At 41.9% G+C, this 19,053-nt stretch overlaps 1 protein-coding gene across 1 annotated transcript; it reads right to left on the bottom strand.

Moving 5' to 3' along the window:
- Nucleotides 1-84: 84 nt before the first annotated feature.
- PLCXD1 (phosphatidylinositol specific phospholipase C X domain containing 1) lies at nt 85-17,788 on the bottom strand. Its single transcript, XM_030277436.4, has 7 exons — nt 17,566-17,788; nt 13,897-14,039; nt 10,498-10,634; nt 7,100-7,228; nt 6,397-6,552; nt 2,810-2,993; nt 85-1,573 (listed from the first exon to the last, which is right to left on the bottom strand). Exons 2-7 carry the CDS (start codon nt 14,006-14,008, stop codon nt 1,278-1,280), a joined length of 1,014 nt encoding a protein of 337 aa, XP_030133296.3. The 5' UTR covers nt 14,009-14,039; nt 17,566-17,788; the 3' UTR covers nt 85-1,277.
- Nucleotides 17,789-19,053: the final 1,265 nt, after the last annotated feature.

Below are 19,053 nucleotides of genomic sequence, written 5' to 3' on the forward strand. Positions count from 1 at the left end.
AATCCATTTCTTAAGTTATTAATTACTACTAAGAACCTATAAAACAATATCACAGAAAGGATAACAAAACTATTTCACTCCATATTACAGAGAGAGATGAAGTTTTATTGAGAATAACAAGGACACAAAAGAGGGCACAAAAGATAGGCAGAAAAACTTCTGCAAACATTAGCAGACATCTGAATTTAGTGTTTGTATATAAAGTGCATCTAAAAAGTGAGGTATATGGATGAAGTTGCATAGTGAACTTTACACAATAATTGGTTTTATTTTAGTCCTGATGCTTGACATTTCTCTTGCCTTCATGACGATCTGTTATTACACAGTTCATTTAGAAAAACAGAATTAGTATGTGATGGGAAATAGCATAAACCTCTTAATTTTGACATACACAAAAACTACTTAGTGAGAGGAAAAGTAATTACAGAGCTACTAAAATAGCTAAATAAAAGACCAGGTGTGAAACCCCCAAATGAGCATGATAGAAGCCAAGAATCTGTATTTCTAGGGCAGTTCAAGTTAAGATCAGGAATTTGTTTCCTCTTGTTTATTTTCATTGTAAGGCATACTTAGTCAACACCTAGTAAAATGTTTAACTACCACAGACAAACTGTGTAAGGGCCTCGTTTTGGTGTCTTTATCCCTGCAGAACTGGCATGACTAAGTGCAAATTCAATTACCTCTTAAAAATTCCAAATAATTTTGGAGCTACCATGTTCTTAAGGTAGCTCACAACTGATACTCAGCACATTGGTATGTATATAAAAATAATTTCAAACTTGATTGTCAATGCAGCATCTTTGATATATCAAAAATATTTTTAATTGTTCCTTTTGTTTATTTAACAGAAACGATGAAAACCAACAAGTCAATTTCAGACTGATATAAAAGAGTAAGAATTTGGGTGGCAAGTAGTGCAGAATATCCTTACAATTGTCAGAATGAGAACATCTTACCACTAAATCATGCAGCTACTAACATTTTCCTCCTTCTAAGTCCTATGTAAAATAAGATTGAGTTCTTGGGACTTTCAGTAATGACAGCTGCTACAGAATCAAAGCATCTCCAAAAAAATTACACCTATGCCATAGTTCTCTAGAGACTTCAGCAAGGTACCTGCCCTCTTTTCTGTCCAAAGGCCTCAAAACCCTGATGATGTTGAGACCTTTTCCTACTAAGCCTTGAAAGCATTTCTGGTTTTAGTTAATTGGACCTTTATGGGATTCAGGATGTTTACAGCAGGGCACAATAAATGCAGACAAAGCCTTTTTTACTTTTCACAGATTAAGAAGCTGAGAATTAAATGTTATTTGTTCCAGTTCACTTTGACAGTGCAATGGAGGATTAATTTTTGTGTTAAGTTCTATCACATCTTTGACAAAATCATTGTTTCCTATAAAGTCTCCAGCAATGATGTTAATACATTTTTTTTTTGGTCCTGGATACTGCTGCTTTATCCATATTTTCAAACATGGAAGACTCTGGAGTGTCATTTTCTTCAATGAACTGAATGGGTGTACAAGAATATACCTTAAATTTTCAGTAAGGTTAATCCCTGCCACAAAGAATTTTCCTGAAACAAAAACCAGAAAGTGACACATTAAATACTCTTTTGAGGAGAAGAGAAACTTTCAGTATTGTATTACCTTCACATCTTATTCCATTGGGGATCATTAAAATACTAATTTCACACTCTTTCTGTATTGTTTCATGTCCCTACAAGTGTTTCCCCTTGTTGCAGTTGCATGCTGTAGTAAACAATTCCTGAGCCACGCTTGGTTATCCAAACATTCCAGTTTAGCTAAATTTGTCTTGTTAATCATTGCAGTCTAAAGATTCTCCACTGACTAGTCCTCCTCTGTAAATTACTCCTCTGTTTGTTTCTGTGAGGGTTGCTTCCAACGCTTGGCCTTCCCACAGTGGATGGGAGCACAGGGTGCACCCTTTGGCTGGGGAGTGCGCTTCTGAAACGGCTCCCTCGTCACCACCCTGTGTCTTCACTTCAAACATGTGCCAGGGGTTCTGAACTGAACCTCTGTCAGATTACACTACACCAGCATGCTTGAGTGCTGCTGTGCAATGTGCAGCTACACCCTTCTCGTACTGCTCTTATATCACATTAAGGCTGGACAAGGCCTCCAAGATCATCGAGTTCAACATCTGACCAAACACCACACAACTAAGTGCCACATCCCATTGTTTCTTGAACACCTCCAGGGATAGTGATTCCACCACCTCCCTAGGCAGCCTATTCCAATGCTTAACCACCCTTTCAGTGAAGAAATTCTTGATTTCCAGCCTCAGCATTCCCTCTTCTGGTTGCCTTCAGGAAGAGGCCAATATCCACCTTCCTACAGCCTCCTTTCAAGTAGCTGTAGAGAATGATAAGGTCTCCCCTGAGAGAAACCTTGTAGGGGCTTCCTTTAACAACAAGGCTAGTGGAATGTACTTCTCTCACCATCTCTGCTGCCTAAAGCGACAAGGACTGAAGAAGCAGCCTCCTGCCCATGAGGTGGGCACAACTGGGCCAGCGAGCGGGTCTGCACTAAGGGCTCCCTTTCTGTGGGTCACACAAGCGAAGTGGCCACCACAATCTCTGTAGTCTGTGTGTGCGTGTACACTGACAGCATCCACACCGCCAAGGACAGCGTCACACTCGCCCAGGGGCGGGCAGGGCACTCAGCAGCCATGGGCACACAGCACACACTGAGTGGTTATATCCCGTAAGGCAACAATTGCCCAGCTTCCTACTTGTTTTGCATTGCTGTAAGTGCCCCTTCTCTCCTCCAAGTGAACTCCCTGTGCCTACCTGGCCGGCCCATGCGCTTCATGCGCTCCAAATACCGGATAAGAGCACGAGTGGATGTTTTGTTTCCCCACCAATATGGGATGGGGGGCCACAGCTCACAGTGCTTCCCCAGCTCCACCTCCTCTTCGTATGAGACTATAACCTGATGGCCGAGGTGCCACATGGTCCGCAGTGTTGGCACCACCTAAAAGGAAGCATGGCCACATTGAAGTCAGCAACACAGCAGTGTTCCCAAAGTCCAAATACTGATGTGTGACATCACCTTGGCACAGATTCAGTTCAGATTAAACTTTTAAATGAGCAGCCCAGTAGGTGATGGGCTGGTTTACAAGCTGCAGAGCAATAGGACTCAAGGAGCTTCAGTAAATTCCTCCCTTCCTCAAATAATACAACTGTGATCATGTATGTAACTCAAGGTCTTACACCTGCACAATAGGAAACCATGCACATTTCACTGCTGAAAGTTTCTTAGGGGAGGAAGATAGAGACCATCTACTGCAGGAATGCAGAGAGAGAGAGAAAGGAGGAATCACTTTGGCAGATTCTGCACATTGATGCAAATTTAGCACAGTAACCTCCAAAGAAAACTGAACTGCTTGAAACTTGGTAAGACTAAATGTGAGTCACCAAGAGCTACATCAATTCTCATTTCTCTAAGTGGAAAGTTTATGAAATTGGGATGCTCCAGACATTTTAAATTGAGAGAGAAGAAGACCTGAGTCAGACATATTCTCTATCAGAGAACAGATGGGCTAAAACAGCTGTTAAATTTAGGTGTCTCAATATGAAATTACATTTTCCAACCTCAGAAGTTACCCTTGGAGAGAAATTATGCCCTCTGACTAGTTTTATTTGCAAAACCAACATATTTAATGGGCATTGTTTTTTCTGAGAATGTTGTGGTTAAAAACTACATTTGCTGCTTGCGAAAAATAAATGGTGGCTTTTTGATGTTCCTGTTAAGTTATTAACTTAAATAAAAGCCAAAGGCACTTGAAAATTAATAATGTAAATATTTGAAGAAAGCTAAGAGTTTAATTAATCCCTCTCAGTTCATCCACAAAGAGAGAATGCAAGCTTCCATTAGGTCGGTAAATATTGCAAAATTAAGGCATGAGCTTCTTAAGCTACAAAATTCTGTGGTTGACTGAAGCCTTTGCTTTACTTCAGCTGTCTTTCTAAAGCTGGAACTTCTTAAACAAACAAGCAAAGATGTGCAATAAAAGCAAAAAAAAAAAAAAAAGCTACCAGAGATGTGTATATGAACACAGGTGCTTATTTTTCAAACAAAGCAGAAATGAAAGTCTACAAGGGATTTTTAAACCCTAGTAATCCAGATCAAAGGAAGACACCTCGAATAGTTAAGACAATTAAAATTTTAAATGCAGTGTAATATTGTCACACTGTGGCCTGTGCCAGTACTACATACAGACCTTGCCTGATCAGCTGCTTCACTTTGACGCTTAATTCTGTATGACAACAGAGATGCAGTCTTGAAAGGCAGTAGGTAGCAGTTTATTTTTGAATAAGTCAGCAAGCACTTGGATATTTGATGGCAAATCTAAATCTGTGATCCTGAAAAATCCCACAGATGCCTAATGTGCAATGGTACCACTAGCAAAAAATGGTGAGATCCATTGTGCTGCTCACAAACCCCATAGATATAAAGTTTTTCTACTCAAGGGAAGTACTTGGTTTGTCTTTTCTCCAGTTCTCTTCCTCCATCCTCCTGGACACAACTCAGAAATGTTGTTTCTTCCATGAAGTGATCTCAGACCATTCTTTCAATACTTTCATTCATCAAATTGTCATCAGTAACTTGCCCCTTTTGCAGTACCTTTCTCCTTTTTAAGAGCTGGCCATGTGTCTGAAAGCAAATTTGACCACCTTCTCCAGTATCTCTGCTCATCCACAACTTAACACGCTCAAGTAATTTGGGGAAACAATAGACCAGTGTCACTCAGGTCTTCAGTTATTCAGCCGAGGCCTGAATATTCAGAATCTCCTAGTTTTGCTGAGAATTGTTCTATTTTAACTCTGCTGTACAAATTGCTTTGAAGTGGTAATATTCACATGTTACTGATACACCAGCTTCAAAGGCTGAATTTGAATTGTGAACAGGGTCATCATTCTCCTGTACCATTCAGCTCTCCAGAGAAAACCCTCTGTTCCTCTTCATCTTTGAAATGTTAATTGTTTAACTACTAAAATCTCCCACACCTTTTAAAAAACAGAGGGAGCTATAAGTCTCAACTTCTAAAATTTAGCAATCGGATATTTTCTCATTATTTAAATTAAGGCTTTTCTGGAGGTATGGGTAAACTGTAAGACTGGTTAGGAGGTCAGCACCAGGAAAGTCAATGCCACCAGAAATTCACTGAGGGCAGAGAGGGACCTCAACAAGTTGACAGAAACCTCATGAAGCTCAACAAAAGCAAATGCACAGTCCTAAACAGATTAACCCCACACCCCAGAACAGACTGATGGAAGCTGGCAAGGTTATGCTTTGCAGAAAAGGACCTAAAGATTCTTGTAGACATCAAGCTGCACATGAGCCAGCAGTGCTCAACTGGCAAAGGGGAACTGTGAACTGGGCTTTATTAGCAAAGGCACGGACAGCAAATGAAGAAAAGGGGATCTTTCCTTCTATTCAGCAGTTGTGGGATTGCAACTCAAGCTGGGGCTTCCCCAGTACAAAGAAATCACTGACAAGCTGGAGTGAATCCAGCAGCACACGAGTGAGTGAAACCAGAGCGAGCAGAGGCTGGAGCAGAGGCTGGAGCATGACACACAAGGACAGGCTGAGGGAGCTGAGTCTGTCCAGCATGAAAAGAGAAGACTGGACAGTTTTACTGCCATCTGCAAATATGCAATGGGAAAATGTAGAGAAGACTCCTCCGATATGCACAGCAAAGGATGGAAGTCAGCAGACACAAGAGAGATTCTGATCAGATAGAGAAGGAAAACACAGTTACTGGGAGAGTGGTCAAATTTTGCATAGAAAGGTTGTGGAATCTCCATCCTTGGAGATAATCAAGAATGAACAGGGCAAAGCCCAGCGTAACTTGGAAGCTGGTCCTACTTTGCATGGTGGTGTTGGACCAGATGACCTTCAGAGGTCACTTCCAATCTAAACTGTTTTAAATAGAAAAAAATTAATTTAAAAATTTATTCATAATTATTGCTGTGAAAAGGCAGAAAACTGATTCTTTAGATTCTATAAATATAGAAGATGCACAACTTTTATCTTCCTTTCTTTCTTTCATTTTCCTCTCTTTTCTCTCTTCTTTCCCCTTTCCTTTCCAAGAAAACTCAGACAGGACAATGGATGAAAGTTGTCTCTACTATTGTCCCACAACTCAACAGACATAACAGTCAAATTTAATTCCCTCCTCCACACTGTGGAATGTAGGTTTGCTTTATCTCCTCAGTTCTATTAGGTAATGACCTATCTCTGATGCAGCAAAAAGTACCTTTCTGAGGTTAAAAACATGGTGAAAATAGAATATATCTAAAAATTTGCAATCAAAGATCTCACTGTGGTATGTCATTCTTTTAAAATGAGAAAAAAAGGATTTCATACTTACATTTCTAGGACACAGTTTACACTGGAAAATCTCTTTTATACAGGCAACAAGGTGATTATGAAGTCTTTTGGTTAATCCATCAAAATTCCTGCAGGCTATGATAACAACTTCCTGAGGATGAGTTTCTAACCACCTCAATATTTCCCTCAGAATATCCTACAGGAAAGAGATACGGCAGCTTAGAAAGTTATCTGTGCTATGCAGGGGAAAGGACATACAATCAACAGAGCAGTGATGGTGGAGCAGACTCACAATCACAATAATGAAAAACTGTGTTTTCTCAAAAAACAACAAAAAAAATCAGTTTCTGTAATTATATAGGGCTTTTAATGCCTTCTTCCCTTTAACAACTTCTCTCCTTTCCCTGTTTTCCATACACAGGGAAACAGGAATGCCCTGTGTTTCATCCTGGGACAACACATGATAAACCTCAGAACATCAGGCATGTGGTAGGGGATAGGCAGTGGAGAGCAGGCACAAAGAGTCTGGTTTGAGGATGAAGAAAAGATTGATGCTCCAGTATCACGTGCAGGTGCTGAAACTACCTTCCAGCCCTGCTGGCTTTCTCTAGTTTGAAGTCCTCACAAAAGAAAAACTAATAATCTACTCAGAAGACCTTGAGCCAGCATTTCTGTATTATGATGGCCCTTAAATGAAAAAAATGGCACTGGCTCTATAGCCATCACAGAGGTAAGGAAAATACCTGAACAGTAACAGTTGTGTAAACCATATGCACGAAGTACAAATTCATAGAAGGATCATTAGCCTTGTGGGCGATCCTGAAATCCAGATATCTAACTCCAGCCTCAAGCTGCTCCGTCACAGTCAGGACCTGAAAGGTGAAACAGAAGACAAAGGTCCTGAGAGCTTGAAAGATATTTGTTTCTTTAGTTTAGAAATCTAAAAGAGGGGTACAAAGTTAGCCCTATGGCATTTTTCACACGTCTTTCCTCTTTAAAATGTCACTGTATGGCACCAAATTGCAACTTGGAAGTATTTTGCTCTCTGACAAGAGGGATTCCAATTTCCCTGCAGCATAAACTGCAAGTTCAGATTAGATTAGTTTCAGACAGTTGCCCTTGTCATGTTCTGAAAGTTAAAGATCAATTAACCTGTGCATAAATACATGATTGCTCTTCACACAACTATTCATTTAAAAAAACAGTTGCAGGATCAGCAAGTTAGAAATGCTGTATTTATCTTATTAGATCAAAGACTTTACTATGGTCGTCTCTGCGGACCTCACATATCCTCAACAGAAGGAAAAACAAAAATAGAAAAAACTACTGGCTATTATTCTTTTTCAAGATATAGTTTCTTATGAAGTTTGAATTAACCTGTAGAAGTCCTACAAAACAGAGGCACTCCTCTAGATCCACTTCCCTCAGAGCACATCCATTGGATTTGAGGGCTGAATAGAACAGGTGATAAAGCTGCTTCTGAGGCATGAAGTTCCAAATGATATGTCTTTTCCTTATATCAAGACTCTCTTAGCAAAAGAAAGTAGAATCAATTTAATTAAATATGTTCAAACATTAGTTCATTTTAGTTCAGCCTCCTAGAGATAAAAATTTATGTTGCAGAAACCATACATGATACTGATTTCAGTTAGAAAGGATTCAGTGAAAGCTAAATCAGTACAAGGCATTGCTCTTGAATATCCAAATTCATAGCTTTAGCACTGTGGCAGAGCTTAAGGCACATGGCAGGATGCTCACCTTGCTTAGTTTAACCCTCTAACTTCCTGTTCTTTGGATATGAATTTAGCTTCCCCAGGCTGTGCCCGAGGGGCTGGGCTGGAACAGTCCAGCCCCACGTGCCCCGGGTTCCAGGGGGTGCAGTGGGTCTGGCCAACAGCTCCTCCTGGGCCTGCTTGGTCTCCACCAGGCTGAAGCAGTCAAAGGGATGATCCACACCCCTTTGCTTGGAGTATGTTGGAGATGGGAGTATACATGGCTGCAGGTCATTTATAACCTCTGTGGCCAGAAAAAACACCAAATGAAATTGCTGTTCTGAACTGCCCTTCAGATTAATTCATTTCTTATCTGTTGGCCTCACAGGAAAATGAGACAAATTAGACTCTCTAATTAGTGACCTGGGTTTGGATACTGAATTAGGCAGTGTGAACATTGCCCCATAAAGGGCAAAATTCTAAAAGAAGCCCTGAGGAGCAATGCTGCTCAGTGCTTCAATCTCACACCAGGCATCCAGGGCATGACTGGAAGTTACATGGCCATTACACAGGAAACATTTGGCCCTCTAGACTGACAGCCATAACAACTGGGGCTCAAGCAGGCAACTCCCAGGCACTGAGCCATCCAGGAACTTGTGCATCCTACCACCAGAAGGGCTCCAGGGTGTCTGTTCTGCATTCCAATGGGTGGAGTCATCTCCCCACACTGATAACTGGAGCACAGCAGAACAAGGAGGGGCAGGATTGTAGATGTACCTCTTCCCTATCAGCACTGGGCCACTTCCTGCATGTCACACTGGGTTTGGACCACGAAATTATTATAATGATGTTAAGAGATTGTTTGTCAACAACACGGTCACTTTGCCAGACAGAAACCCACACATTAGAAGGTTTCTAAATCTTTCATTGGCTAAAGCCCCCCCCAAAAAGCAGCTCAAAATAAACAAGGATCTGTGTTAAGCAAGTGCCCTTCAACATCAGCTCATGATTGCCAGGATTGCCAGTTCATATTTGATACCTGGTAGTGTCTAAGATTCCAGTTTGCCAGACCTGCTTAAACAAACAAAAGAAACCTTAGCATGCTTATTGCATGCTAATTATTCCATTTAATTATCTAATCATGAACTACTCCTTCAATAAGAACAAAAATAGAAAGATTTTTTGTACCTCTTTGACTTCAGGAAAGTCTATTCTTTGGAAGAATCTTCAAAAACTGTAGCTTAAATAATGATCTGCAATTTTGTCTTTAACATACATTTATGAGGAACGAAGAGATAGCAACTAGCTTAATATTTGCACATTTTAAAAAGTTAACTAAACCTTATGTGATGGACCACACCTTCACTCTCTTAATCTTTATGGGAAAAAAAAATCCCTTCAACAAGGGATTCTTCTGTTTCTGCTGCTGGTGAAACACCAGTGTAGGTGGGGAGAACAACTGACATCTCACAGAACAGTGATAGCAAAAATGACAAACAAAGTTCATGAACAAAGTTCAAGAGGAAAAAAAAACTCCGTTTTTTTTATTCATTAATTTTATTCACTAATATTGAATGTTATTGACCACCACAATAAACATGAAAAATGGCTTCTAGTACCAAGTGGTCGGCTTTAAACAACAACTTTAAGTATCATCCCTGCATCCCCTTGCATGCTTTTTCCCCAGAAAATATGATCAGACGTGTATGGCTCCTATCTCATACTCCAAAGTGCTGGATTTAGAAAGAGTAATTTTCCTCATATTTGCTGGAATGGAACTGTGGCTTGGATTTGTATTGGAAACAGCGTTGATTACACAGGGTTGTTCTTGCTGTTGCTGAAAAGTGCTTACATGAAGTCAGGGCCTTTTCTGCCTCTCATCCCACCAGCAAGGAGGCTGGGGGTGCACAAGAAGTTGGGAGAGGACACAGCCAGGACAGCTGATCCTAACTGACCACAGGGAAATCCCACATCATAAGGAGTAATGCTCAGCATATCAAGCTAGGGGAAGAAGAGGGGGAATGTTCAGAGTGATGGTGTTTGTCCTGTTAAGACACCGTTACATGTCATGCAGCCTGGCTTTCTTGGAGATGACTGAACACCTACACGTTCATGGGAAGTGGTGAATTAATTCCTTATTTTGCTTTACTTGCACATGTGGCTTTTGCTTTACCTATTAAAAGGTCTTTATCTCAACCCACAAGTTCTCCATCTTTTACCCTTTAATTCCATCCCCTAGCTCACCCAGGGGCAGCAAGAAGCAGCTTGCAGGGCTGAGCTGCTGGCTGGAGTTAAACCACAGCACCCAAGCATAGCATTTCATGAGAGCACAGATTTCTGGGCAGCAGGCTATACTATCACTGTACACTCTCAGCCCTGCAGCACAAGCTTCAACTTTGCCAAGGTAAGAAGCGCCAGATGATGGTTACCTGTGTTATAGACCACTTCATGATAATGGGGTGCACAATGCAGGGCAGACATTTGTTTAAAAACTTCACCAGCTTGGACTCATTGCCACTAACAGCAGAGCTTTTATCCAAACAGTAGGTCATAGTGTCGTGACTCCCTGTAGAATACAAAAATGAATGTACAGAAATCTCATTTCTTAACTGCTCAAGACCACATTCCATGGCTACATTTCATGTGCACACCTGATAGACCACCACATTTGCAAGCCACAAACCTATATTCTCTGATAGTTTCTGTAGTTATGGCAAAAAGGTAGAATTGTCTACAGAGGTTGTTCACGTAACATTAATAAGCTTAGTGTGAAATCCTTGTGAAGGGAAGGCATTGACACTTTTCAGTAAACCATTAAATTACACATCACTGTTGTTTGCCCCAAACCACAATAAAATGGTCTGTTTCAAATGGTATCTTCCCTCAAAATAATTATCTTGACGTGAAAACATTTTTTTAGTGAAAAAAATTCATCTGAAGACTGAATTTATCTAGAAATTGTCCTGTTTTCAGAGTTGTGCAAATGCAGGATTTCATTGCCCAATACCCTCATCTCTGCATGGGAAAATATGACTGAAATAAGAAATTCATCTTCTTACACCTTTGACTGGACCAATATTAACTTGGCACTTTACCTACTTATATCTTAAATATCTAAAAATGTCCTTCTGAACTAAACACCACCTCCCCTACAAAAACAACAAACAAGGTAGGTGCTTGAAGGTTCCTGAGGCAAATCCGAGTCTAAGTTTAAGAGTGAAAGATGAACAAGATCCTCCTTTGATGGACTTGAAAAGTTACCTGACTGTTTCCAGTACAGGGAATTATGCAGGCATCAGAGCCAGGACCAATCTGCCAAAATATTTTATTTCGTTGGAGTCTTAATAAATCTGACACATCTCTTGCATCATGTTTAGATGTAACTATTGCAACTCACAATTTCATCATGACAGGGAACCAGTGATTTTGCTAGCTTTTCTGTTTCATTATTTCTTCCTGTTTTATAAAGCATCAATAAGAAAAACTAACAACTCTGTGAAGTGACTTGCTTGGATCTTAACAAAGTATCTGCAAAGAATTTGCTTATCATTTTGGGGTTTAAGTCTTCTGTCAAATTAATTGTTCACTGGTGCTAGGAACTGCTTTCTTGAATTGTCAGTCTTACTGGTGCCAGCGATAATATTTCTAGCAAACACAGTAAAAATTATTGGTTTGGAAGTAAAAATTCTTTGGAACGGTCAATAATAGTTTGATGTCTCAATCAATTTTTTCACCTTCTAAAAGCCATTTTTTATTTATTTTACTGCTTTAAACACCCAAAACACACTTACTGCAAATGGAAGATCAGTATTGAGGGCAGGCAATAAAAGAAGTATGTGTTAGAAGATGTAAGAGTCAAACTATTAAATATCCATGTCTGAGAGAGATGAGCAGGATTCCATTGATGGGTGTTGCATCTGTGGATGCCAACCAGCAAACGGATAGTAATCTTTTACTCATTAGTCTTGTGTGATGTCATGAGTAACAGTAATGAAAGGAAGATGGGTACATCCATGACACAACATATATGATGCAAAGATAGTGAGCTAGTACCAAGCCAGGTAGCTCCAGACCTTGAATCCACTCCTCCCCAGCAGCACTGTGCTGAATCTGGTGCAAGCACAACACTAATTAATGAGATGTGCCACTGTCTCATCATCAGGCTGTCAGAATCCACTCTGTCATGTTTCTTGCATGCCTTCTATGAGATAAGCTTCCACTTCCAAACTGGCTTTCCTCCCTCTGGAAACCTGCTAGTGCTGTCTTGACCTGGTTGGTCTTGATCTGTTTGTGTTCTGAATTGGGCTAGATCAGCTTTGTAGGTCAGCTGGACAGACACCAAAATATTCCAAGCCAATAACCTGCAATGCTCTCTAAAAGTCCTCTAATGTTTGCTGAAATGGACATGCCTTCAATTGTTCTTCATGCCTGCTCTCCCGGCAGGCATATTCACAACAAACATTTTCAAGAATAACAAGGTCACCCTTAGGAAGAGAGCCAGGAAGGCAAACAAACCCATCAGCAGGTTCTCCGCTTTCTATGACAGCCAAGAAACACCAGATTAAAGTCTTATAGAAACTATATGGCTCCTTTTCCAGCAAAACAAAATCCCACTGAGTATTGAATGATTTTAGCAATACGAACAAAAATACAAAAAGAGAAGACTATTACCTTCTTTCATCATATCTTTCATAAGACAGATATGTATTTTCTTTTCTCCTCTCTTGATGGTTAAATATATAATGCCTTACATAGGCTTTATCCTAAACAGAGATGTGCTTGCTTTTAAGTTAACATCAATTCAAATTACATTATCTAAGAAGCCACCCTGAAATAATTTTCTGGGTTTCAATCTTAATGGGAACTCCACACTCCATTAGTTCACAACAGACAGGAAAAAACCAAAACACTACAATTCTTGGAAACTCCCAAGGCTCTGCCTGCTGAAGACAAGACTTCACACTATCTCTAAATATATGCCTTTCCTAAAATTAACCTATGATCCTGTGGCCTACATAAAACATTCATCTACACACTGTGCTGCTTTCCCCGCAATCTACCTGTCACATCTGCAGGTGTGAGAGAAAACACAGGCTAGACTTTTCTTTAGTGACATTTTTGATGTGGAGGCAAAGCGAATCACTCAAGAGCTGATGGTCTTTCAGTGCCTCCCCATGTGTCAGTGAAATCACATTATACCATAAATTTTTTGGACAGAATGAGAGGGGAAAAAAATCAAGGCAGCAGAAAGAAGCAATAATAGGACCAAAGAAAGGTTAATAATACACAGGTATAATTTAAATGCATTTACACATAACACAATAAATACAGTTTTTATAAGCTGGATCTTGTAGAAAACTAACAGTCTACTTTAATAAAAACATGTTAATTACAAGTCTCATTTCTCCTCTTTCTGCAACTTCACAGCCTCTTTTAGGCAGTACAAAGAACAAAAAATAATGTAAAATATTCATTCTCCCCTCCTGGCAACATTTCATTATATAGGAAATCACAAGATTTAATTAGAGAAATTTTATTATTGCCCAAATAAGTTAATCCTTAGATTATTAATGGTATCTGATAAGATAATGTAAAGTGCTTCTTTCTTTTCATTTAAAAAAAAAACAAAAAAAATTCCTTTGTTACCCCTCCCCTCTAAGAAACCTCAAACATCACAGACCAACATTATTCACATAACATCACACAAACCCTCCCCCACACACTGACCCAAATAATAAACATAGCCCTCCTGAAATGGGACAAACAGGATATTCCAATGCTTAAACGGCAAGCTAACAAAACAGTGGAGAACAAAAGCAAATCTCTACCTGGAAGTGCTAAGTTATAGAGGGGAATATCCCAGAGCTTCTCGGGTAACCGTGACATCCACTGACCATTTTCATGGCATACATGAACAAAGGTTTGCAAAGGGCCTTCCATTGGTATGTGCTCTGGGACTTCATAGGGTGTTCTGGGAGGAAAAAAGAAAATAAATCCAATAAACAATTCTATATACTGCATTTGAATTAATGACATTGCACCTGCATAGGAAGAATTTATAGATGTTAAAAAATGCCAGCCCTTCTCTCAAGTAGTTACAGAAAAATGTCAAGAGCTTCTCAGCCACAACATATGCTGCCTTTGATAACACTGTCTCCCAGAACAATGCCAAAGGGTGGATTCCAGCTTCAGGTTTGCAAACTGACCAAGTGAAAGAAAAAACCGAGCCAAGACAAATATACGCCGTTTCATTGGTATGGAGAAATCTCTGTCTGTATTGGCTATTGTGAAATCACAAGGACTACCTCCCTCCAGTGTAGAACTGCATCCATTCCTTTACCCTTTGCAGTCCCAGGAGCACAGCAATAGGACTGATGGCAAGGCTGGGACAAGTCTGCTACCCTCAGGTCCCTACAGAACACTTACCTTGAAGGATCCAATCAGGTGCCACAGGAGTACCTCTATGAAAAGCTTTTACAAAGATGTCAGGGCACTGGATTTGCAGATCATGCCAGCATCTGGGATCAAAGAGGAAAACTTTCCTCTCCTTATTCCTGCTTTGGAGAACACCAGAGATGTTTTTATAATCCCTACAAGTCCATGATCATAAGTATTTCAGTATTTTCAGTATATCAGTTTGGTCTGACCTTCCTGAAACTACTCTGGAACTGTTCTTCTCTGAGATCTTCTGCAAAATTTGCAGTGGTCATGCAGGAGTGCCAGAGGAGGAAACCCAGATGAGAAATCATGGCATCACCAGGGCCTACTAGAGTTACCCTGTTCAATTTTCATTTTATGATCTCCTGAATTGTGCAGAACACAAAAATAAGCTCTCCATGTTTTGTTGTTGTTTTTTTTTTTTTTTTTCCCTAGGATGTTCCTAGTTCAGGTGGTGGTCTGGGAATTAGAGCCTTCTTTCTTTTCACTGCTTTCAAGGCTTTATTTTTTCACAGCTAGTGTGGGAGTTTCTTCTGGCACGGTGATGGCACAATGATTACCAATACCAATATCACAGCTTCCTTTTTAATGCTGTTTTTAAAAGCTGCCAATGTAAATGATTCCTTCTTGTCTGCTACAGCAATCTCAGTCAGATATGTATTTTTGAGGTTTTGTACTCTGCAAACACCCTCACTGGTCCCTTTTGCTGCATCTTAGCACATTAATTCAAGATTGTTTCTCCTAGGAGGTTGTTAGGGTTTTTTTGGTTTTTTTTTTCCTCATATACTGGAGAGCCACTGTGCTTATATGAAGAACATTTCCTTAAACAGGGTGCAATATTTTTTTTTCTTTTGACAGTCACACAGGGTCATCTGAAAGGCAACTTTAGGAATTGCATTCCAAAGTTTTATGTACGTACCACACAAAAATATGGAATCTGCTTTTATACCAGCCAATGCACAAAGCATTACCTGCCTAGTCTGCCTTGTTGTGCCTTCAGTGTGTTTTTGAGCTGAAAGAAACATAGGGTCTCTATATGCCATGTCAGCTCTTCTTATTCTTGGAAAAATATTCAGATCTCAGGCAGATCAACTCCTCTGGTTCTGCACTTTAATATGATGAGCTTCTGTTCCCCACAAACTCTTGTTCAGACAAGAGATGTCTGCAGCTCATTTTGTCACCTTTTGCTGTTTCATGCTTCGTCACACTGCACACCACTGCTCACCCACAGCTGCTCTCCTCTGGTCTCTGTACCAAGTAGCATCAGCGTGGACAGGGACTGCAGGTGCTTAAAACAGCATTTCTGTTTATAAACACTGGATGGTCTTCTTCTCCAGCTCTGAAGCTGACAGGAACTATGAGGTTGCAACACCCCAGCATATGGTAGCACTTATGCAGGTCCTGTGCAGGTCCTTATGCAGACTAGAGACCTGATTATTAGCATTGCTTTTGCTCTTTTGAGCAGGGAGATTTGCAGCTCCCTTTCCAGAACTTTTGGGGCTCTCCAATACCCCAAAGCCACCCATGCTCTCCCAGAGCAGGCACCCATCACCCCAGGGACCCAGAGCAAGACCCGCAAGCCCTGCCAGGCAGTCATACCTTGTCCTGGCCCAGGCTCCTTTGCACTGACAGCACCCCCGGGATGCATCCAAGGGTGCAGGTTTGCCTGTTGCCAACTCTCCTGCCATGTGCTCTCACTGCCTTGCTTGGGCTAACACAGACATAGCCTCACAGCTGACAGAAAAAAGCTGGGTTTCTGCCATGCTGGTCCCTTTCTCCAGCTCATCACAGAGACAGGATAGCAGCTGCTGAGGAAGTTCCTGCAGAGTCATCAAGCCCTGCAATTGCCTTTACTGAGCTGTACAAGAGATCCCCTGGCATTGTCCAGACAGAGCCCATGGGCAGCACAGCTGCCATCAATGCCCCAGCCTCTGCAGGACCAGAACACTTCACAAAGAGTGTCCTGCTGGGCCTGAGGAAAGCCAGCAGCGAGCAGAAACAGCAAGACCAAGACACACTGCAGTCCTGCAAACACAGGATTCACAAAACATGTGAGCAGATCACAAAGGACTATAGCTCTTGGAAATGACTGATATTGGAGAAATTTGTGGAGGACTGTCTCCCATAGGAGGGACCCGATGCTGGAGCAGAAGAGTGTGAAGGGTCCTCCCCCTGAGGAGGAAGGATTAGCAGAGACACTTGATGAACTGACCTCAGCCCCCATTCCACATCCCCCTGTGCCGTTGCAGGTAGAGGAAATCAGGAAATCAGAAGTGAAGTTGCACCCTGGAAGAATGGAGGGGTAGGGAGTAGGTGTTCTAAGATTTGCTGGTTATTTCTCGTTACCTTACTCTGATTTCATTGGTAATGAATTCAATATTTTCCTCAAGCTGAGTCCGCTTTGCCTTTTTTTGTGATGATACCTGGTGAGTGATCTCTTGGCCTATGAGCTTGTCATTACATTTTTCTCTCCTCTTGCTGAGCAGGAGAATAATAGAGAGACTCTGGTGAGCATTTGGCTTCCATCAGGAACAGCCTATCCTGACTACCCCTTCTTCCCTTGTTCACATCAGCTGTCTGACCTTCCCTGGGTGCTCTGCATACAGGCAGCAATTACATTTTGAGGACTTTGCCGGGACACATGCAATAAACAAGCAATACAACACGCAGACGTGTAAAGGCGCTAGAGATGCCCATCCTCCAGCCCCAGGACACCGAGAGCATCGGTTGACTGTCCCTCGCCCGGAGGAGCTGCGCCCCGCCGGCCCCGAGCGCTGGGACGCGGCCAAACCCCGGCCAACGCAGTTCTGGGAGGCAGATGTAATTAAAGAACGATTCATGATGACATCAGTAACACATACGCTGCAGCCGACCCAGAAGGTAAAAAAAAATCCCTCGCGGGAGTTATAGGAAAGCCTGTGAGGAGCAGTGCCCGAGCACCCGGCGAGGAGGGGCCGCCAGGGACCGGGGCTGCGCTGCCCCCGCCTCCCGCGGCCGGACCCTCCGAGGAGCCGCATCCCTTCATCCCTCCCTCCCTCCCCCGCCGCTGCTTTACTCACTCCGAGGAACGATTCCATTTCCATGCCGGCTCCTCGGGAAGCCGTGCGCACCCCAGCTCGCCCGGGGCCCCGCGCCCAGGCGGGGCGGAGCTGCCCCGCCCGGCTCAGGTGGCCGCAGGTTTGAGGAAGGTGAAGAGCGGGCGGGAGGGATGAAGAAGAGGAGGGGAAGTGGTTCTGGTGGAGTGGCGCTGCCCGGAGTGCACAGCCGCGCTCTGGGGTGATGGGGCATTGCTCCGGGAGGAGCCTGCGGGCAGGGACAGGCGGGGGAAGCGCCAGGTATGCCGTGCTGCTGCTCCGTTTGACATCTGTTAATGCAAGAAGGCTTACAATAAATATTTACATATATATATATATGTATTTAAACTATCTTACGTTCCTGTCCAGCAAAGCTTGTCAGGCCCTCAGCTGTGGTGAAATTCACTTATGATGCCACCTGGCAGAAATCTTGGCAAGATCTTCAAAAGGCTTTTCTGTGTAAAGAGGCAGGAGGTAAATAGATGAGTGAATGGCATGTAGAGGCAAACTTGCAAGTCCTCTGTGCTGTTCTTGAAGCAGGGTGTGTTCTCAGCCTTCTCTGAGAGATGGAGAAAGGATCTCACCTACCCTTAATGTTCCAAAAGTGCACTAAAACACACAGTTCCCTAAGTAAAGAACAGTAAGATGAAATTCCAGCTGAAAGAATGGATAGAGAAGATTAGCTCCCCTTTCTCCACAGGGCATCATTCCTAGAGGCTCATCTACCATGGAACTGTGATCTAAGTGTTCTGGGATCATACTGTAGCCAGGATTAGCAATACTTCAGGTTGCTGCAGTGTTATGCTTCTTAATGCAAGGATGTATTTTCCAGATAGGCCTTTTTCATGAACTCATTTTTTGCATGAGGCAGATCAGTGTATATGTACAGACAAAACTTGCTGTGGTACCAGTAGTGGCAAGATCAGGGTAACAGTCAGCCAAATGAGTAATTTCCATGGGGGAATCCCAGGACAGCAGGGCTGCCTGGGCTTCAGGGTGATGCTTACATTATATCAGTCCAGGCTTCTGTTTATATATCAGGCCTTACAGAGTATTACAAAAGTAGCTGCCAGTAGATGCAGAATAGATGTGCACCAAGGTGTAGCACTAGGCACAAAGAGGATGAAACACCGAAAGAAATGAATTTAAGCAAAGGAGAAGGTAGGAAAAAAAGACACTCTTTGATGGCTGTGTGGTTTTGCACCACCATGACAGAAAGTAGCTGAGAACAGTTACACAGAAGTATTATTGTGCCCTTTGTGGAATAAAATAAATAGGAAAGTATTTCAATCAGAAAAGACTGGGAGTAAAAATCAAAGTCAACTTTAATTATTCGTTTTCTTAAAAAGTTAAGACGATGAAGGTGTGCCAAAACAACAGGCAGACTCTGGATATCACTATGATGAATACAGTACAGCCAGACATGGTTCCACTCTTGTGAAATTGCTTGGACTAAAAAGCAAAACATGACAG

The sequence above is a fragment of the Taeniopygia guttata genome, chromosome 1, assembly GCF_048771995.1.
Source record: "Taeniopygia guttata chromosome 1, bTaeGut7.mat, whole genome shotgun sequence".
Taxonomy (NCBI): Eukaryota; Metazoa; Chordata; class Aves; order Passeriformes; family Estrildidae; genus Taeniopygia; species Taeniopygia guttata.

What these genes read in the sequence shown, in the direction of transcription:
- PLCXD1 (XM_030277436.4), bottom strand. Translation starts at nt 14,008, where the DNA reads ATGGAAGGCCCTTTGCAAACCTTTGTTCATGTATGCCATGAAAATGGT. An exon ending in CTATAACTTAGCACTTCCAG is followed by an intron (nt 10,635 to 13,896) that starts GTAGAGATTTGC and finishes TGTATTCTACAG; the next exon opens with GGAGTCACGACACTATGACC. An exon ending in ACACAACTGTTACTGTTCAG is followed by an intron (nt 6,553 to 7,099) that starts GTATTTTCCTTA and finishes TCTTTCCTGTAG; the next exon opens with GATATTCTGAGGGAAATATT.